Consider the following 21,956-nt stretch of genomic DNA (forward strand, 5'->3'; position numbering starts at 1 on the left):
TTGGAGAGGGGTATTTTTAGACTGAGGGCTGAAGAATGACTCCAGGACATCGAGCTAGTCAGTGAGGGCAACAGGAGGGGGAAATGTCACTGCAAGAGGCTACAGAAAGCTTATGGAGCTGCAAGTGCCCAAATGTGATTCTTTCCAAGCAAATAAATTTGCCGTCTGCATCTGTTCATGGGTTTTCACCGAAAATGAGAAAATCATCTCTCCATATGCAAGATGCAACCCAGTGCATTAAAAAAAGGCACAGAGCAGTCTTTTCAGATAAATTAAAGCAATTAGAAAAAAAAAATCAATGCTTATGAAACACCACTGAGAAAGCTTTTGCCTCCCTGGTCTTACCAACATTTCTCTGAGAAAGAGACTTATAAATAAAATTTAAGTTAAGAAAAACCATTTGACAAATGGGTAGTGGGTTCCAGAGTAAGAGGAGATTATTTATTCTTTTTAAGGAATTACTAACTCCAAAAATATTCTCCAAAATACTCTTCAGCAAGCAAACAGCTACTGAAGGATTTTAACTTGGACCCTGTTCTTATTTACCTTTTAACTCCCTGATTTTGTAAGGCCTGTAAACCTTTTCCATTAAAACTAAAAAGTGACTAATTGACAAGCTAATTTTTATTTTTCTCAAGCATTCAATAGTGCAGCAAAGGTTTCTTCTTAACATCTCTGGCTTTTTCCCTTCTCAGAGAGCAGCCAGGAGTGCCCCTGCAGTGACCACACAAAGGCAGCTCGGGCACAAACACTCTTCAAAGGCTGGGAGGGACAAAAAGCCAGCGTGGTGCTAAGTGACATCATTAAACACCAGCACCAAGTCGCAGGGCAGCCCAGTTTCTTCTGGGGAGGATCTGAGGATGCCAGTGCCAAGCTGTCTTTCCTCAAGAGCAAAGTTAGAGGTTGGAGAGCCAAGGCTACCTCACCCAGCATTGGAAAAACCATTGGAATGTAGTAACTACTTCACAACCTGCAAATTAGGAAGACTTCCATAGTTCACAAGTGAATTTAACTTTTTCTTAAGCTGGTTCCCAAAATGCTGTCTTTTCTGTTATTCTTGTGTGTTGCATTTAAATTGGCTTCTCAATTCCTGAATTAAACTCCTTCAGCCAAACCCAGGCAGAGGGCTCACTAGTTAAAGGTCTGTTAGCACAGAGCAACTTTGAAAGCTATCTTTGAAACTTATTATTCAACTGAGACAAGTCTCATTCTACTATTTTACCATTACTCAGCTTTCAAAAGGCAGGAGAAAAGGGTTAGTATTTTACTACATGGGAAACAAATTAGATGGGAGCCCTTTGGGACATGGCTTTGGTGTGGGCTCTCCAGAAGACACAGACCCAGCAGGCAAATCACATTTTTGTGGTTATTGCACCTTTTGGTCAAATTTGGCTGCCTGGACGTTAGGAACCACAAAGCAGAGTGTTCTGCTGCCAGGAAGGGAATGTTTCAAAATGAAATTACCCAAATCATGTGCTTGCATTTCCTTACAGGTAGTTGGAGGGCCCACAAACACCTCTGCACTGCAGGAGCAAGAACTCTCTGTGCTAACCCAGGGCAAAACCAGCACTGCCACTCCTCCTGCCTGGCCAACTCCTGTAACAGTTTAGTATTTAAAAAATAATAATTAAACAAATATCTACTCTCTCAGTATATATCTCTCAGTGGCTGGTTCACCAGGAAAGCATCACTGACTCCTCCAGGGCACAGCACAAACGGGTACCGAACCCAGGGTGTAAAACCAGTCCAGATGGGGATGTGCTGGGTTCCCTCGTGCACAGCAGGTCTCTCACACGCCTTTCTTCCCCTCACTCAGCACTACAGGGAAGGACATGTTCTCCTCTGCATCTGCAACACTGTCAATCACAGCATGATACACAACACAGCTCCATTCCGTGCCGCAGCTGTTTTGTCACATTTGATGTCTTGAGTCACTCAGCAGCACTTCTGAGGGTAGTTATGATAAGCTCCCCAGCACACTTATCTTCCACTGAAAGCAGGTGGAAGCAATCACTTCTCATCTCACCCAGTGAAACATCTTCTGTTCTGCTCTTACACAATCTTTTATTGTTTCTCTGGATACCTGCAGCCAAGTTTCCTGCCCAGGAGCAGAATGACAAGGGAACTTGCAAACATCCTTCTCCATTCTGACAGAGACACACCAAAACATTGTAAGTGCAACCCACTCTGACCCATCTTCCTCCACAGTAAATCTGACACCATGTATGACTCCCAGGGGCTCTCCAGCCCCTCAGGACAAGGGTTCTGCAGGAGCACTACTCCCCTTCTGTCAAAGCTAAGCATATATATTAATCCATCTCCATTCAGGGAAAAGGTTTATAAGCCATCTGGATGATGCTTCTCTATAGCTACAGTTACATTTCAGACAGCAAAAGCAGTAAGTAAGCCTTCAAAAGCAGCACATCATTCTAACAGAACCTTTTGATGTCAGTGAGATATATTGTTGAATGTGTCCTTTTTGGAAGACAAGTGTGTCTGGCTGTGCAGAGGCTCATCAAAACTCCTTTGCAGCTTAGCATTTGCACACCAGGTAAAGCCAGTGCAAAGTGCTCTGAGGTCCCAGCAAGGACAGTGCTGTGGCTGAGACACAGCTGCAGAGGGGGCAGGAGTGTGGGCTCACCTGGCAAAGCAGGGGGAGAGTAGCTCATGGACAGAGCAGCACAATCCCTCCTCCGTAATCATGCCCAGAAACTTGGTGCATGGACACCAGGCATCCACTGAGGAGGTGGCACAGCTCTGGCAGAACAGGCACTGCTATTGTTACACCAGGCAACTTCTGTAAACAAGCCCTAAAAATAATTTTCTAGATAAATTAGGCTTGCAACACGAAGAAGGGAGGCTTAAATGAAACCCACTTCAAAGTGTTCCCAGGGCTGTATCCTGCTGCCAAGGCAGGGCACAGCAGCACTGCCTTCCATATGCTGCTTTGCAGTACAACGTGAGTTCCTTAAAACTGAGATTAGAGTAACTTTGAAACTCCAGGAGGATGGCACTGACACTGAAATGTGACAGGCCAAAAATGAAGAATGGATGCCCCCAAAGAACTAAAGATTTTCATTGTTTAGACAGCAGCTCTGAAGAGCTGGACAAGCTTGATGCACCCCTGACTATGGGGCAGTTACTCACTGCACTCGGAGCCCCAAGAAAGATATATTGTGCAAGAGTCAGAAACTATTTTTACTGACGTCTGATAAGTCTTTTTCTTGAGCAATTTAAATCTGTCAAGCTGTGAGAGTATTCCCTACGAGCCCAGGAGACACATGGACTACATTATCAAACACAGAGATACGAAGAGAGCAAAAGCACATGAACCAGCCTGGGACTGTTCTCAGGGAGCTGCTAAGGTTAAACACAACCAGCCAATGCCTCAAAGCCCTGAAGAGCACAGGAGGGGTTTTTGAAGCTTATTCCTAGTGGCATGTTTCTTCAACAATACCTATAGCTGTTTGTTCCTTGCATCAACTGGCACAGAACTCTCACGCAAACACAGTGGCAAGAGGCCGAGGGTCCCAAAACATATCCATGAACACAGGGCATGAACTGCTGCTGCTCTTTATGGACACACCACCCTTGGAAATCTGCTTCCTTTGGTAGCAGTCTAATGACCTTTAATGCAACCCCCTGACAGGAGGGGGGAGCCGGGGGGGGTCGGGCTCTGCTCCCAGGGAACAAGGGACAGGAGGAGAGGGAACGGCCTCCAGCTGTGCCAGGGGAGGGTCAGGTTGGACATCAGGAGGAATTTGTTGCTGGAAAGGGTGGTCAGGCACTGCAAGGGGCTGCCCAGGGAGGTGTTGGAGTCCCCATCCCTGGAGGTGTCCAAGGAGGGGCTGGATGTGGCACTGAGTGCTCTGGGCTGGGGACAAGGTGGGGATGGGGCACAGGGGGGACTCGATCTTGGAGGGCTTTTCCAAGACAAATAATTCTGTGATTCTGGTTAAGACAGTTTGGCCCCATTTAACCTGGTCTTCCCACCAATTAGAGCTTTGGTCTGCAGTACCACCGGCTGGACAGTCTTCGGGTTTTCATCAGAAAGAGGTGGCAGGGATCAGTTTTATTGTCATTCCAAGTTTCCTGTTTGTCTGTTGTTTGTTCTTTACAAACACACAAGTTGGTTTCATTTCCATTTCATTTTCCTTTGTGTGACCAAGGCTTTCCCTGCACTAAAGGTCTTCTAAGAAAAGGCCTTTTTATCTTCAGTTGGATTTTACTGAAAAGAAAAAACCTCCAGGCTTCAATCCAGCAGGACAGTCTTGCCATGGTCTCCCTTACTCCAATTCACCACCTCCAAGTAACAAATCAATTTACCTTTATCATATACTCAAATTGTATAATATCTACAACTACAGGGGTTATTTGATAGCTTTTTGATAAGCTTACATTTTAAATTATTTAAATATTAAATTAAATTTAAATAAAATTTAAAAATAAAAAAATAAAAATTTTTAAATAAAATTTTAAAAACAAATTTATTACAGAAATTGCTGCGTGTTTCAGCTGAATCAAAAAACGTGTTTTGCCTCATCTTGCCTTAATTTAACTGGCAATAATTTTATTTTAATTTGTACCAGCTTACCTCAATCAATTTGTTGGCATGTTCACGGAAAACCTGGGCATATTCTTTAACTTCTTTTTCATTGCCATTCTTGGCAGCTTCAATCAATACTAAAAGTGGAACATTTGTTTCCAGAAAAGAGTCTGATACGTGGTCCATAACAGCTTTGCGGAGCTAAAATAAAAATAAAAGAATGAGTTATTCCTCAGCAGTTCCACTGCTGCTTCCTTTGACTGTATTAATACGTAAAGCTTAAACTACTTTTGTCATTGATCCTTTTTCCTTTGTGTGACCAAGGCTTTCCCTCCAGTAAGTCTTGTCTATACACTTTTTGCTTCAATTTAAAGTAAATCTCCTTAAAAAAATGGATTAGTTATAGAAGTGCAAGTCACCAGTTTGGCCACAAATATTGATTTAGCAGCTCATATTGGTTTTGTCTGAGTAAATTTGCTGCTTTCCCCGAGATGATTAAACAACACGCTGATTTAACTTTTTATTTTTCTACTAGAATAAAAACATTTCTCAACAAACTTGATCCATACTCCTGTTTACTCAAAAGGGGGAATATATTGCTTTACAACCAAACAGACAAAAGGCTGATGCTGCATAAATACAATCCTCAAATAAAATAGGCTGAGATGAACAGCCCTAGAATTATAAAATATATGTGATTATCTTCAAAATCCATGAAGTGGGAGTTGGTTTTGGGGTTTTTTGGGGATTTCTTCATCTCTCTTGCCACGAAGACAATTAAGAATCCAACACCTTTACCACAAAGGTAACATGGAATTACATTCCCACCCCATGCTTCGCTCTGAACCACACACTGGAAGCTTTTAGCTTTTAATTCACTATAAACAAGCAGGCAAGCCCACTACCCACTAGAAACAAATCCCCAGGTAACAGTCCCAAGAGGGCAAACACGCAGAAATGCACTCTTTTGCCTCAGCTCTAACACAGCCAGTACCTGTCTGCGCAAGTCTCTGGTCTTTTTGGTCATTTTATCAATGGCAGAGTTCAGGGCATCACTTCTTTCTTTGCGTCCAGCCTGAAAAACGAGAGACAAAGAGTTAAACACGTATTCAGGGGCAAAAAGCAGAACCAGTACTATTAATTTCAAGTATATTGTCAACTTCTTTCTTTACTTTGGGGGTTTTTTTAAGTGATTATGCACACTGGAGGCAGAGTCTCCACCTCCCTGCTGGTGTGGGCAGGACAGCAGTGCTCCCTACACACCCTCATCCCCAGTGTCACACAACACTGCCCTTGAGCAGGCAGTCAAAAGCCCAAAATCAAAAGTATACAGTCCTTATAAAACATTTGTTGGGGATGAAATCCAACATTTCCAGTCAGTCCCCAGGCCCATCCCCAGGGAGTTGGACTTCACTGAGGTTTGATACAGTGCATTTCGAGTGAGCCCTGTTAGAGAGGGCAAAGGGCCAAACAGCAGTGGCAGCTTCTCTTTCCCATCAGACACTGGGTCAAAAATATCCTCATTTGTACCAAAATAAGAGTGTCAGATAAGACAATAGTGGTGGTCTGGTTTTGCTGGGAGTTTTTTCTGTATGACATAGCTTATATTAGGGTTTCAAAACACACTTCATGCAACCACAATCCAATTTCTGAAGTTCTAAGCCACAATCAATATAATTATCCAGTTGAGAAGCAAACCCATTTAGCAGCACTGCAGTGAGGGTATGCCAGGTATCAATTCTCCAGGTGACAGGCTGGTTTGAAATATCTGGATGAACAGCCTTGAATCTAAAACATCAAGTCCACTCTACAGCACGAATAAAGAATGGGGGGAGTAATGAGGATGTTGTAATGTCATTATAGTTTAATGAATTATTGAAGATTTGTCACTCCCTGATCAAGTGATTTGCTTGTCATCACAAAAGGTAACTGAAAAGTGACTGAAACTACACCCAGGAGCTTGTTCTGACGATGCCACAGCCCTCGGCAGCCCTGAGCGGGCCCGTTCTTCACTCTGTGTTCAAAAATGGGAGCTGAAGTCTCTAAATAAAGTGAAAGCTAATGCTGCTCAGTTGCCCAACAGCTTGCTGCTCCCTGCTCAGAGGATGTGAGAGACAAGCTGCAGTTAAGGCTGGAAAGTCCCTGTTGAGCCTGCCCTGAAGCCACAGCTCGGGTGCACTGGTGGTGGTGGGCACTGCCTGGACCCTGAGGGGGGCAAGGGGGCCATGCACCCCAAAACCTGCCACTGCACCAACCACAAGGTGCTCTGAGTCATCAACCCGCAGAGGCAGCTCCTTGTTCTTCCTGGTGTTTCACACCAGTTTACCTATGGCAACGTGACCATGCTGCTGAACACATGGCACCCCTCCCTGTACATGTGGGGGGTTTTTTCCCAGGAATATCTCTGGATTTAAGAGATACACTCATGCATTATGTAGAAAGCCAAACATTCAGCTGTTCCAAGAAGTACCATTTTACTTCTCCCTGGGTGCCCCCACATTACCATTTTAACATAAAGCAGGAGCAGGCATTTGAAGCAAGGCCACCCATCAGTTCCACTTTGCTGTCCCCGGCTTCACAGCCCACAACAGCTCTGGTGCACAGCACCAGATGCCTTTTGGATGAGAGGAAAACCAAGAGATGGCTTCCACTAATGGACATTCAGTTCATGAGACCAGTACGTAAAACACCCCGAAGAGCACATTAGAGCCTGAGCAGCACCGATTTCAGACGGCTGATCCCTCCCCATGAAACTACACCACCTATTAGCACTGCAAGAGCTGTTTAATCTAATCCCACTAGATTTTAGGAAGGCAGCCCCATTTTATTTCCATCTTGTTGGCATTCAGAAGTTTTAGTACAGAAGCTTGTCAAAAGCATGACCAGAATTTCCTTCAGAAGGTCGAGGATAAAACTCCCTGCTAATTTAGCTGTGGTAATTCAACGACTTAGCACGTGTAGTTACTAATGGGGCTCCTTCGTTAGGACTGGTGAATGGGGCAGAAGAGGACAGACAAGGTGGACGACCCCACCTCTGTGGCTATGGAAGACCCTGCTGCCATTGACATCTTAAACCATCACAGCCAATTCTAACCAAGGTCCAGGCCTGGAGACAAGGATATCAAGTTTTGCCCCACTGAAATTTCTTTTTACAATCAAACATAAACACTAACTGTGGGACCAATCAAACCCCATTAGGTCTGAGTGGAGGCAGCCAGTGGGACCGTGGTCTCTGGAGCACATGAAGACCTGCACAGCCTGTGGCAGCACAAACCCTCCTGGGCACAGGAACACACTGAAGACCATCCCTGACCACAGCACAGTCACTTCGTCCAGGCTCCCACAAATACCACGAATTTTACCCATTTCTTCCACCCTACAGCTCAAAAGTCCTGTTTGAGATGGTCTCCCTCTCTTAAGTAATAAATCATGTTTTAAAGGCTCCAATTGACAATTTACCACTTCTGGGTAATTTGTTCCAGTACCCAATTAGCCTTACCATTAAAAAATTGGTCCTCATTTCTAAACCTTCAGTGAGGAGCCAGCTAATGACCCACAGCACAACACAGCCCAGCTCTCATCCTTTCCTATCCATGGGATTACTAGGACTCACAATAGCAAAGCCTGAATATTCAGATTCCTAATAGGATTTTTAGATATTCAGCACAAAACTCTGCTGAGGGAATCACAAGCCCTGCAGTCAGTGAGCAGCTAATAGATTCAGTAGATTTAATAGGGTCATGATGACCACGTCAATCATTTTGCAGAATGATACCCCAGCTCTGTCCAGTATCATGGATAATAAATTTAGCCACAGTGCAAATTTACTTTAAATTAAATCAGATCTTTATCAAAGAGGATAGAATTGGTGTTAAAAATTGCTTCTTTCCCCCATTCCCTGTAATTTCTGCTCTTCCCCCACCATTGCTGCCCTGATTGGAGAGCAGCACACAAGCATTCCCTGTCACATCCCTTCAATCCCAGCTCACACCAGTGTCCCCAGCAGGGCTTGTTTTAGCGGCTCAAAGCAAAGAAAGGGGATTTGCATACAGGGAGGGGAGAGGAATCATCACCTCTGTCACAAAGCACTCCTGCTGTAGGTGTGCCAGCAGAATTTAAACAACTGAAAACCAGAACCTTTTCCTATAGCTACTGATAGAACCCAATCCCAACTTTAATAAAGGTACCAGAGCACAGCAGTGGCAGTTCATGCCACCAGGACCAGCAGCACAGGAATTGCAATGAGTTACTCAAAGACATGGTTTGGCAGCTAAACACCAAAAACTTCCAGTGTTAATATCAAAGGCTCATCATCAGTTTGGGTTAAGCTAAACCCACAGAGCTATTGAGGGAGACAGTGCCTCCTGCCCAGCACCAGCCCTCACAGCATCCCTGCAGAGCCCAACATCCCTCCCCACCCAACCAGCACCCAGATGTGAGCCAGATGTGCCACTGCTGCGTGACTGAGAGCTCTCACTGTCCCACCTGCTGCCCACCACACAATTACCCAAAAAAGATGGTTTGCCAAGGGGTTTCTGCTTCAGGTGATCTGTGAATTGTCTTCTGGGCTGTCAGTACAAGAGGCAGCACCATGGTTAATGATGGGGATTTCATAAGTGAAAAATGAGTGCTTGGCACACCTTCCTCTGGGCAGGCAGTGCTGTTTCAGTGTGCTCCCACCGAGTTCAGCTTCGTGGGGAGGCAGGAGATTCAGTGCTCAGGTGCATTTTGCCTCGTGTTTGGTTTCGCCTTGCCACCTCGCCTAATTCCATGTCTACAGAGCACAACCATCCACACCCCTCCATCACCGTGACAGCAGGGCTGCCAACAAAGTCCAGATATAACAGTGCTGATTCAAGGCCAGGAAGGGTGAGCAGTGAAGTATGACACACGGGAATTTCAGCAGTGTTTTCACATCCCAGCTCTGCCAGTTGAGGAAGCTGGACTGTACACTGGTTTGCTGCAGGAAGGAGTCTCCCACGGTGAGCCCACAGCTCAGCCAAGCACAGGGGCTGCATGGCATCATCCAGGGGTCAGCAAGAACCTGAATGAGAATAAAGATGCCTGCACTGTCCCTCCTGCACAGCTGGCCATGCTACACCACTCCCACCCCACTGTCCCTCCCCACAGCCAGGCTGCACCCACAGTGGTCCCACACTCCCTGCTGTGCCCACAGAGAGGGGAAGGTTGGCTCCTGCACTCACCCTGGAGGGTGGAGGAATTAAAATGTGCAACCAGTGCCAGGTGTAGACAGGTGTAGACAGCTGCCAGACAGGGAGGTGACATGGCACATCATGGTGACAGCCACCATGCTCCATGGCAGCACACGTGTCCTTTGCTCCCAGGAAGACAAGGACACCCAACCTATGGTGCCCTGTCCCACCCCTCCCACTGCCCTCTCTGGACACATCTGCTGCTGCTGGATCACCTCAGACATGCCTTTTTCTCCTATGCCCACTTCTCAGGGCTCCCTGGTGACCCAGCCCCAAGGCAGCACATCCGAGTGACAGGACGTGCATGGGAATGCTGCAGCCACACACCCCTGCTCCCCCCCTGCCTCACAGCCCTGTGACACAGCACAAACACTGTCTTCTGGCAGAAAACCAGCAAATACTCCTGCAGTCTCTAACGTGCCAACGTCCAGCAATAATTACCACAGCCACTCCTCCAGGCAGAGGGCTGAGCTGGATGCTTGCATGGTGCCATACACGTGGCTGCACATCCTGGGCACCCATCACCTGCAACTCCAGGGCTTGCATCCTCCAGGTCCCCAGCACAGCAAAGTCACACAGCCCACATCTACATCAAGTAAAATTAGCTTATTTGTTGCTCTTAATACACTAGGAAGGCTTCCACAAGATGTCAGCCTAACTAAATGACAACACCAGCCTCAGGGTGCAATTCTACTTTCCCAGCGCATGGATTTAGCAGGAAAACCAGTTCTGCTGCTGCTCTAGGAGTGGGGTAAGTGAGAAGCCCCTGAAAGGGTTATCTGGTCCTAGCAAGCTTATTCCTGAGGCAGACATGCCAATTTGCCTCTCCACATCGCATGTGAAGCTTCAGGCTGCCACATCGGAGCTCCTGTGGTGGCAGAAGTCCCCAGATGCCACTCAGACGTGCTTTTCCTCGGCAGGCAAGTGAGTTTCCAGTCTCAGAAGAAACACATTTACATGAGTTTTCTGGGCAGCTGGGATTTATTCCCAGCCTGTTACACCTTGACACCCTAGGCAGCTCCCAGGGAACAATGTGAACGTTACATTAGAGTTCCAGACTTCAGAGACTCAGATACACACTTGTGGTAATAACTGTTATTTCACAACAAGTGCACATAAAAACACGTCTTGCTAAGAAAAGCGCCCATAAAGTTCCTGTTAACAGTTTCCTAAACAGGAAACTCGCTGGCAAGGTGCTAAATAGCCCTTGTTTGGTTAAGGGCCAAAGAATAGGGAGCTTCAGAAAGGAAACAACTCACCGTGTTTGAACATTAACTCTTAACTCTGTGCCAAATTACACAATCTTAACATGGGAGGAACCTACCAACAGATACTGTTGCAAAAAAAGCAAAACGTTTCCAACAACACTTCATTTCAGCCTCCTGGTAATAGCGAAAAGAGGCAGTGCAGGAGAGGGGTAACAGTTCACCTCAAATTACACCCTCTGGAACACCTTAAATGTTAACATGCTGAAGTGCTATTAAAATTCAACCCAACCCTCCAGAGGAGGATGTTGCAGATGAGCTGCTCGAGGAAGCCCAGCCGCAGGTACCCCGAGGTTCCGTCGGACAGCTGAGCCCGGCTTTCAGCTCCCGTGCTCTTTGTGCAGTGAACATTAAATGTGAACAAACTCTTCAAATAGGTTTATGTAATTTCTTTGCATGTATTTCTTTCACCCTAGAGCAAATGTAAAAACATTTACTATGGCAGAGCAATTTAAGACGTATTTAACATTTCCTAATTTGCTTAATCATTAAAGACAGTTACTCTCCTGATGGGTTCAGGGAAGGGTTTATTCATTTTCTTTAGGTTTTTTGGGTGGGTCTGAGGTTTTCTTTTTGTATGTTTATAAAAAGTCCACCTTCTCCATCCCTTTACTTTCCACTCAGTGCTCCCTTTGAGTCTGCCCACCCCAGAAGGGGAGCACCACATGCAGTGTTACCATTCCACCACGGGACAGCCAAGGGAGAAGCAGGCAGAAAACAGCAAGTCTTAGTTTAAGCAAGTGCCTCTAAGGAATCAAAGCAAAGAACCAACACTTAATAACAAAGGTAAACAGCCATTTTATTTTAAAACCTTCTTTAGACACAATTCATCTTCCTCCATCAGCATGGGAAGCTTGTTATTCTCAGCTCATTCCATATCTTAGAGGTTGAAGGTGATAGCTTGCCATTACAGAGCAAATGTTTTCAAGTGCCTCCTGCTACATTATTGCTTTACATCTCAAGGTGAACATAAAAAAAGCTCATCCAAGTTGCCTGGAATGGGAAGCCAGCATCCCCCTGTCTCATCCACATCAAGCCATGACCAGAGCAGTTGCTCCGAAGGCTTTCCTGCACATGCATCCTAAAAACCTATAAAAATTTCAATCGAGCCTGTTAATTTACCTTTCAGTACCAGCTGTCCCTAAGGAGAGGTTGCTCCGAATAAGGGGGCAATGAACTTTTAAGCCAAGCAAAAAGCCGTATCAGCCCATTCTCCATCTCCTCCTCCTCGCTGTGGGTGCACGCTCCGGCCAGAGCCTGGCTGGGCTGGACCAGCACACACAGCTCTGCAGGGTCACTGCTCCTGCAAATGCACGCCTCTGCAATGCTAAACCCCACAGGGTAACTGCTACAGGGGCTAATGGGAGCAGTGTCCCCCGATTCACAGGAGACACACAGCAGCAGGACGCGGGGTGACAAGAAGGCAGCCCTCGCACTGCTCCGAGCCCCGACTGTGAATGCCAACCTCACCACTTCCTCTCCTGCACTCCAGTCCCCAGGAAAAAGCAAGTACAAAAGGCACCGTTTGGGAGGAGAAAATAGATTTTCTAGTTTCATAACCACACACTGTCAAGCTGGATTCCAATTAAATTTTTCCTGTGCCCTAATGCAAGCTTTGCTTTTTCCAGAAATTTCCTCTCGCCTGAAGCGTTCGCTCCTGTCCCCTGCTCCTGGGCTGTACTTCTGACACACCACCTCAGCCACTCGACTGCTCTCTGCCAGTTTTGCAGGGACCACAGCCACACACAGCTGTTACACAGAGCTTTCAGCAGCCCAGACCCTCTCACCTCCATCAAAGCCGGTGCTGACCAGCAGCCTCTATTCAAACTGTGCGCATTTCGCATCTAAAAGTTCCTTTCACTTTTAAATATCTGCAGGGATATTTAGCAGAAAACTGGGAGCAGCCAGCACTCAGGCACTTCCACCCGCAGCTCTGCACTGCTTTTAACCCCAGCTGAGCAGAGCCAGTGCAGATGTGGGGGGAGCAGGGGGGAGCAAGTCTGCTCTGCTCCTTCTATCGCGGACGAAGGACTCTTGCCGATGGATTTTTTTCTCCCTCTATCAGTGGTCTTTAACACGATCACAGTATGCAGCACAATGCTTTAAAACAGCAAAGCTTCTGGAAAACCCAAACAAAAGGAACGTCACCAGGTGACGTCAGCCTATATAGAGCCCTGTGTGGTCGCAGCGCATAAGCAAACCCATTCTTGTACCGCTTCCCTGAAAAGCTTTTCAGTAAATGCACTCATGCTACTACAGGAGCTTCTCTCAGCAATAAGCCACCCATCTGCCATCAACAAGTTAGGACTAAAAGAAGCCACAGCTGCGGAAAAGGAAAACGTGAGCTTCAATTAACCAGCTGAGCAGCCTCGGAGGACGAAAACTTGTATTAAGATTTAAAAATTGCAGACCTGTCAGAGGAGATCAAGGCAGCGATTTCAAAAGGAATATTCCAAGAGAGCATCGTGGATTTGATTTTGCACTAATATCAAAGGACACTAAACCCAGTCAATTATTCAAGGCTGTCTTACATTAGAGCCTTTCACAGACTCACGGCGTTGAGTCTCAAACTACGACTGAATGCACCCTCCAATGTACTCAAAAGAATGGGTAAGTTCCTGCGTTTCTCTCTTCCTTGTATAATGAATGACCGGCTCTGCTTTAAAGGAGCAGTTAGTTAGGTGCTAAAGCTGATTGCTCTGCACTGAACCTTATGGAAAAAAATGTTTTCTGATAGTGCCACTGTAAACCCTCCGTAATCGAGATAAAGCCTCCTCCTAAGTGTAATGTCCAAGTATTCGGTTTGTGTAGTAAGTTGTTTCTTGCATTTAGAATTAGCTTGTCGGAAATGCATGGCAATGTTATCTGCAGTGAAATCTTCCACTGTGATGTTCCAAGTGTACTGATAAGGCTATCCTATCTTGTTGTTTTCCTAAATTATATTCTGCAGGCTTACATTTCAAGTGGCCATTAGGGGCTCGTATGCTGGCAGCACTATATGCAATGAGTATGGTTTTAAAAATGCTGCCTGCCTTGGGCATGGCTTGTCCACCAAAATGTCGCTGTGAGAAGCTGCTCTTTTACTGTGACTCTCAGGGGTTTCACTCAGTGCCAAACACCACTGAAAAGGGCTCGCTAGGTTTGTCACTGAGGCACAATTATATTTCTGAACTTGAAAGGGATCAATTTGCAAGCTTCAGTCAACTTACTTGGCTTCACTTAGATCATAATCAAATTGCAACAGTCAGAGAAGATTCTTTTCAAGGACTGTATAAACTTAAGGAATTAGTCTTAAGTTCCAACAAAATCTTTCATTTGCCAAACACAACTTTTAGCCAGCTGCTTAACCTGCAGAATTTGGACCTCTCTTTTAATCAGTTATCCTCTCTGCACCCCGAGCTCTTCTACGGCCTTCGCAAGCTACAGACCTTGCACTTGCGATCCAACTCCCTGCGGACCATCCCGGTCCGCCTGTTCTGGGACTGCCGTAGCCTGGAATTCCTGGATTTGAGCACAAACCGCTTGCGAAGTTTGGCTCGCAATGGATTTGCGGGATTAATCAAGCTGAGGGAGCTTCACCTAGAGCACAACCAGCTGACAAAGATTAATTTTGCTCACTTCCTCCGGCTGAGCAGCCTGCACACGCTCTTCTTGCAGTGGAACAAAATCAGCAACTTGACATGTGGGATGGAGTGGACCTGGGGCACCTTAGCAAAGCTCGATTTGACTGGAAACGAAATCAAAGCCATCGACCTCACCGTCTTTGAAACTATGCCTAACCTTAAAACCCTTCTCATGGATAACAACAAGCTCACCACTCTGGATTCCAAGATCCTAAGTTCGCTGACATCCCTCACCACCGTGGGCCTCTCTGGCAATCTGTGGGAATGCAGCCCAAAGATCTGCTCCTTGGCCACATGGTTGAGTGGCTTCCAAGGTCGGTGGGAGCACTCCATCCTCTGCCATAGCCCCGACCACACCCAGGGAGAGGATATTCTGGATGCAGTGTATGGTTTTCAGCTTTGCTGGAATTTATCGACTGTGGTTACACCCGTGGCTACGACGTACACCGCCCCGACTACTGAGTACACGAAAAGAATCAGCTCTTCTCATTTCCATATGGGAGACAAAGAGATTCCAACTACGGCAGGCATGGTCGTTACCACCGAAGAACATTTCCCAGAGCCAAACAATGCCATCTTCACTCAGAGGGTAATTACAGGAACAATGGCTTTATTGTTTTCTTTCTTTTTTATCATTTTTATAGTGTTCATCTCCAGGAAGTGCTGCCCTCCTACACTAAGAAGAATTAGGCAGTGCTCAATGATTCAAAACCACAGGCAGCTCCGATCCCAAACACGGCTGCATATGGCCAATATATCAGACCAAGGACCCTATAACGAGTACGAACCCACCCACGAAGGACCCTTCATCATCATCAATGGCTATGGACAGTGCAAGTGCCAGCAGCTGCCCTATAAAGAATGTGAAGTATAATACCTACAGCCCATCACAAAGTAAATCAGATAAGTAACCTATTTTAAAATTGTAGGGGACCTACATCAGATTCTAATTTTTACAAATGTTGACATAAAGCCTAATTTTCCAAGCTACTTAATGGAAACATTGTTTATGGAGTGGTGCAGTATTTTTAAGTTTTTTAAAAAATAAATCCATAATATTTTCAGTGTTAAAGAAGCAATGATTACATTAAACTTGCACTCCTAATGTTTAAAAGTCTAAAGAGATGCTCACCTCAAACTATGTAAAATGTTTCATGTTATGTAATTATATGACTGTGTGTAAACATTTATACCCAAGTCTCCATATTCTACTTTTTCTAATGAAAAGAGTCCGAGGGGAAGGACACTGTACAGGGATCTGAGGGGGACGTACACTTCATTTGTTCCACTGCATCTGGAGGATCCCAAACGCTGCAGCTGGCTCGGGGCACTTTAAAGGCAGCTGAGGAGGAAGATTTATTTTCCTTCTCTGATAATTTCACTCCAGTAAGAGATGGCAGGGGAAACGGGGGAAAAAAAGCAGCAAAGGTCCAGGTGGGAATTTCAGTGCACTGGGGATCGGTGAATTTGTTTTAAATACAGTTTTGCTCTCTGCATATTCATAGTTTGGCTCGGTGAAAGGGACAGCAGGCACAGAAAGGAGCAGTTCACATGAGCACACACACATGGGCAGGGTGGGCACACACATGAACAGGACGACCCTCCAGGTGTTCCCAAAATGGCCACGTAGCTTCTTTGGGGAGGCTCAGCACGACGGGATCGATTCTAAATATTAAGTACATTCAATACTTCTCAGCTCCCTGGTTTGACTTGATGATGCTTTTCATGAATTCAGGCTAATTACTTAATGACTGTGAACAAACAGCATTTCGACACCTTTTCATGTGTAAATACCCTTAATGCAAGGTTTTCTTAATTAAAAGTAAATACCACTGATGAGGTTAAGAAGAAGAGGGAAGGAAGAAAGGAAGGAAGGAAGAAGCCTCTCTTTGTCCCCCCGCTGCCCCCCCAGCCGAGGCTTCCTCTCGACTGGAAGCTATTTTCATGCACTAACTCCACTGGTTTCTGTGGAGACAGAATCAGCCCCTGTAATATAAGCTCTCACTTGTCCTCCTCTTCCAAAATTCAAGATTAAAAAAAACCCCTTCTGACAAGTTAGGATAATATAATTAGATTATAGAATAGTTCACTGAAAAATGTTTCGTTTCTTACTTGATATGGGACAGAATCTAAACTAGTATGACTTTTTAAAAGATCGTATATAAATCTAGATACACACATGCACCTCATTCTAAGGAGTAATTTGGTTTCTTTAGCCAGAAGTACCATATTGCTATTTATACTCTATTATGAAATTATATGTAAATATTTGCAGATCTATGCAGCGATGGTGGTACTCAGATGCCACAAGGGTGGGGGGTGGGGGGTCTGCAAAGGATTACATTATTTTTAAGTCAACTACTCAATTATTGTAAACATTCTAACCAAAGCTAAAAGGTCCAGAGGGATGGAGTATTATTTTATATATATATACATGTATGTATAACTAAAAAATGTGTTGTGTCCAATGCTGCAGTGTTAAACAATTCCCAGCACATCCCGATGAAGAAACAAAATTCCTCACAGTGTTGCCATACCTTGAGCAAATCCATAATTACAGTATGCTAATTGTGATGTACTAAACTATCCTGCAAACTTTTTAAACAGAAAAAGCACTGCATAAAAATCTGTTGGCTATTTCACTCTGCTTTTCTCTATCTGTATTACCACTTGGTGAGGTATTTAGGGTGCAATTATACAACAGTTCAATGTTTTCTTGTGAGATGAATTTGTCCAAGGCAATTATAGCAAGACAAGTGACTTCTGTTAAGATTTTACATAAAGGTTTTTCAATTACTGCGTTTGAATATATTAATTTGCATAATTTTACTTTTACATACAGTGCCCTTATAAAACCAATATTTTGTTTACTTCCCATGACCCTGTATTTTAGTGGAAGAGATCCAGTGAAGCCTAATGGTTTTCCACAGAGATACCTTTGAACCCTTGTAACTGTTAATACTACAATGAGTCCATTTACACCTATTCTAGGCAATTAATTTCTGCTTTTAACTGACTACAAAAAAGTCCTGCGGGGTAGGTGGACAAAGAGCAAATGTTCTGTATGATTAAATCCCACGTGAGGCAGCAGGTCAGACCTAAACTGAGAAATGCAAACCCATATTGGTATCCAGGGGGTTTTAGCTGCTTGTAGAAAGACCTGCTTCATTCCTTCCCACAAATAGGAGCTCACAGCTCTTCCCTGAGGTCCAGGCTGCTGCTCTGCTCGGGCATTGCTGCCAGCAGGGACCTGCCCTGGCTGTGCACCTCCCTCACCTCACCCAGCCATCACTGCACTGGGGGATTGGGAAGCAGCCACAGTGGGAATGACTTCCACGTACAGCTGCAGGGTACCAGCAGAGACAAAGTTATCACTGAGCTCATTAATTATCCTGGCAGCCAAATAATCTGGCTACGCTGTCATTCCCCATCAGATGTCAACACTGAACTCTGATGGCCCCAGCTGCACCTGCAAGAAGGAGTTCCAGCTCTGCCCTCCAGCCCAGCAGAAACCCTTGTTGTAGGACAGCTCAAAGGGTGCCATGTCAGTCTTCCACATGGGAACAAGAAGTGGCTGCTTCATGAAGAGCCGAGGTTTCTCCCAAGAAGGTGCTTTCCCAACAACCCAGCTCTGAGCAGAAATCACTCCATCTTCATTAGCTTTTAATTATGCCCAAGCAGAGCAAAGACAGATGTTCCAGCAACGCTGGATTGAACCCTCTTCTCCATCCCAGCCACTCACACTGACTTTCCAGGTATTAAAGTGCTGTTCCAGTGCCTCTCCAAGCAAACCCACCCAGGCACCCAACCTCTCTCCCCCACCATCATTCCCAGTTTCCAGTGGTCCTGCAGTGCTTGGCTCCCAGAGAGCTGAGCAGGAGGCAGCAGCAGAGCCCAGCAGGCACCGTTCCCTCACGGTGACTCCCTGTACTCCACACTAATACGCAGCCAATCTCCCAAATGCCGTGGTTTATGGCTGCCATTTCCAAAATCATTTGTTGCCAGGTTCCAGGCATAAGCAAAGCAATTCTGCAAACATTACATTTAGGGTAACAGGTATCATAAAACTCGCAGAATGTCAAACACTAGCAGTGAAGTCGACTTGGATTCCCTGCGGAGGGGCAGGGAATGGCAGCAGAGCCATTGCTCTGCACAAGGACACAGCCACAGGCTGTTAATATTTCTTATTTTAAAGTTACTGTCTTCCACTTGCAATTGTTTGTGACTCTTCCAGGCAAGGAGGGGATTGTAATAATTGTGCTACTCGGCAGTCTCTGATTTATTTTGTTTGTGGAACAAGAACCACGATGATTTGGTTTAAATTAATCGTATTTCAATACAAGCGCTGGCTGATGACAAGAGCTTGTTAACGTGCTCTCTCCAAATACCATCTCTGTTGCACAGCCTCAGTTTCTACAGATGCTAAATGGCATTACAGGTGCTTCATTCAACACCTCCGGGCACAGCCTCAGGTGTTCAGGGCCTTTTAGAAAGGGAATTTCTTGTACTGCTCTTAAGGTCCTCATCCCACCCAAAGACCTCCAGGCTTGCTGATCTCCAGTCAGCTTCTCCTGCTCCCCACCCTTGTGTCAGTGAAAGGCAAACCCAGCAGCACAGGTTCAGTTTTTGAGTCATCATCCTGGAACAGGGCTGAATTAATGCTCTCAGTTAGTCGCTCTGCATTAGATCAGTGTTTAAATGCACACAGCTAAAAATTACTCGATGAAGGGTAAAATGGGTTAGCATTTAGTCTCCAGCTGAAGTGTTCCTCTGCACTGAGCTCCAATTCCCTATCAGATGGAAATGTAATGAATGCTGCTCTATCAATGTTTGGTTTTGTTTGCTTCTCCCCCAAGCAGAAATGATCCGATTTCTCAGCGATCAGCCGCATGCAAATCTGAGCATCTGAGCTTCTGTCCCATTACATCCCTCAGGAGACAGTGGCCTATTGCTAACATGTAAAATCAGAAACATCCAGTGGCTTTAAACCAGAAATCTGCACTGCACACTTATTTTTAATGTGTCTAAGGTAATTTCTGTACTACTTTAATGGAAATAAAGTTGATTTAATTTTGTGATCTGTGTAGCTATCAAAATCCATCTGTTCAGACCTATGAAATTTACCCAGAAGCTGAATTTCATCTTTCTTATGAAGTTTTCCATAAAAATTTAACAAGTTCAAAGGGAGATACAGTATTTCTTCTCCCCCCCAAAAAGGAAGAGACAAGGAAACAACAAAAGTCAAAAGTAGCAGCTCCTCCCTCCCCACACCTTCTTTCATTGCAAAATGTCCCAGATGCTAAAATTAGTGCTGGGCTCTGCTTTTTAAGGTGCCACATTAGCAGGATGCTTAAAGATTATTTCAGAGTTAGCTGGAAATTCAGCATTTCACATCTCATATACCTTTAGAGAGGTTTCTAGGGAAAGGTAACAGAAGCTTTGAGGGGTATAATAAAGCCTTAGATGGGGTAAAACACCATGCAGGTTGTACACCTCTGTGTAAGCACTGAAAGCTACGCCTGCCATCCTCCAACTACTCCTTTGTAAAAAGTCAAACAAAACCCATCCCATTTTTCTTTTACTAATGAAAACACTAGTAAGTGAACTATTCTACCAGCTTAGCAACCTGAGATTACAGAGAGTCCTAGATGAGTCGTGTTTAAATTACGTTTCAAGAGCCAACTTCTGGTGGGAGGGGCTGTGAGTAATGGAGTAAAACAAGTGCAGTGTACAGAAGCATTTTGTTATTAAAATTGTGTATACTGTAAAACCGAATTTGCCTCTTTCTTCCTCCCTTTTCAAGCAGAGGTGTCAAAAGCTCACCCTTTCACAATATGTAAAGACCAGCCTACACCCACTATCCCAAGCAGGTAAGGTGGGTTTGGGCCAGTCCGTTTGCCAGAACCCCACCAAAGCCAGCCCCTCAGTGAGCTGGGCTGCACGGGTTCTTCCCAAACAACATGTCTCTTGACTAGCAAAACTGCCTGAACGAGCAAGAGGAGAGTGAAAACCGAAGCCAAGCCAAACTCGTGGCCCTTGAGGCTGAACCCCTGTGAGTCCCTGCAGCAGAACAGCTCAGGCAGCACCGTGAGCCCCAGCACCAGCTGGCAGAGCTGCCGGGCCCTGGCTCTGACCCTGGGGGTCCCCCTGAGTCACCAGGTGGAACACCATGACCACCTGCTGGTCATGCTGCCAGCCAGGAGCGTGGCTTTTCCAACGGGACCACCCTGCCAACAATTTAGCGAGGACACACAGTCCGTATGGTTCAGAGATGTCAAACTAGCAAGACATCCCTTCAGCTCTGAGTCACAGCCATCTGGGAAGTGTCACAGTGCCTTCCCTGCACAGAAAGTTTCTGTCTATGGGCCACCACAGCAAACACAACGTTCAGAGCCAGAGTGCCTCAGTAATATGGGAAGGATTTCTGATTTTGAGAAGTGACAAGTTCACGGACACAACCCAAAAGCCTCCATACAAGAGTTGAACGAAAGAACAAGTTCCAGGATGTTCCAAGATGATTACATGCACCGAACTGCCAGCTAAAATCATTTTAGTAACTAAGCCTTAGCTGCATTTACTTTTTTTCCAAAAGGTTTGGCTGGAACAAGTTCTCAAGGGTTTTAAATGTCAGTTGGCAAACTGCCTCTTAAATCCTTCTAAATACTTCAAAGCAGCACATGATATATCTATTTTCCTAAACTCTTAGAGAATAATTTTACGAGAAAAAGCATCTCAACTGCAAAACCAGTTGTTCCCACAAGCAAAGGTAAGACACCTAAGAGAAAAAACAGTATTCTGAATATATTATGCAAAAGCTTTAAATCCAATAGTAACAAGGAAATGTCAACATCACTAGTAACTTACTTTTATAAATGTAGGCTCTGTTAAGACAACTGTAAAAAAATTGAGACTCAAGAATTTGACTGGAGAGGACTGTACAGATGAACTGAAAACTGCAGCACTGGACAACTCTGACTCCCTCCTCCACTGAGTGGCCAGGCTAAAACCTTGATGACAATATTTACTGTAATCTGTTCTCAAAGTAGTTTTACAAAATCATTGTTACCTAATCAAAAATTTAATTACCGTGAAGATATTAGGAAAAAAACTGTACTGTAATGAGTTAAAGCTCTATTTACCATATTTGACATCAGATCCACATGCTCCAGGTCTTATTTTGGAAGAAATTTTTTCCCTGTGAGGGTGGTGAGGCCCTGGCACAGGTTGCCCAGAGAGGTGGTGGCTGCCCCTTCCCTGGAAACATTCGAGGTGAGGTTGGATGGGGCTTTGGGCGACCTGATCTAGTTGA

General features: G+C 45.2%; 2 protein-coding genes across 3 annotated transcripts in view; one reads left to right on the forward strand and one right to left on the reverse strand.

The window, feature by feature from the left end:
* CTNNA1 (catenin alpha 1) overlaps window positions 1-21,956 on the reverse strand; it is a 112,469-nt gene that overhangs the window by 44,496 nt on the left and 46,017 nt on the right. Inside the window, exons 8-9 of the mRNA XM_008930908.4 lie at window positions 5,541-5,621; window positions 4,595-4,747 (exon numbers count right to left, since the gene is read on the reverse strand). Coding sequence (XP_008929156.1) covers window positions 4,595-4,747; window positions 5,541-5,621 — 234 coding nt within the window. The remainder of the gene's footprint in view (window positions 1-4,594; window positions 4,748-5,540; window positions 5,622-21,956) is intronic.
* LRRTM2 (leucine rich repeat transmembrane neuronal 2) lies at window positions 13,019-17,933 on the forward strand. 2 transcript variants are annotated; one of them, XM_008930904.3, is made up of 2 exons: window positions 13,019-13,634; window positions 13,975-17,933. In XM_008930904.3, the coding sequence occupies exons 1-2, from the start codon at window positions 13,631-13,633 to the stop codon at window positions 15,519-15,521; spliced, it is 1,551 nt and encodes a 516-aa protein (XP_008929152.1). In that variant the 5' UTR covers window positions 13,019-13,630; the 3' UTR covers window positions 15,522-17,933. The 2 variants fall into 2 exon arrangements, with proteins under 2 accessions (XP_008929152.1, XP_008929153.1); XM_008930905.3 differs by having other exon boundaries at window positions 14,403-17,933.

The sequence above is a fragment of the Manacus vitellinus genome, unplaced genomic scaffold (assembly GCF_001715985.3).
Source record: "Manacus vitellinus isolate BGI_N305 unplaced genomic scaffold, ASM171598v3 scaffold_25_pilon, whole genome shotgun sequence".
NCBI lineage: Eukaryota > Metazoa > Chordata > Aves > Passeriformes > Pipridae > Manacus > Manacus vitellinus.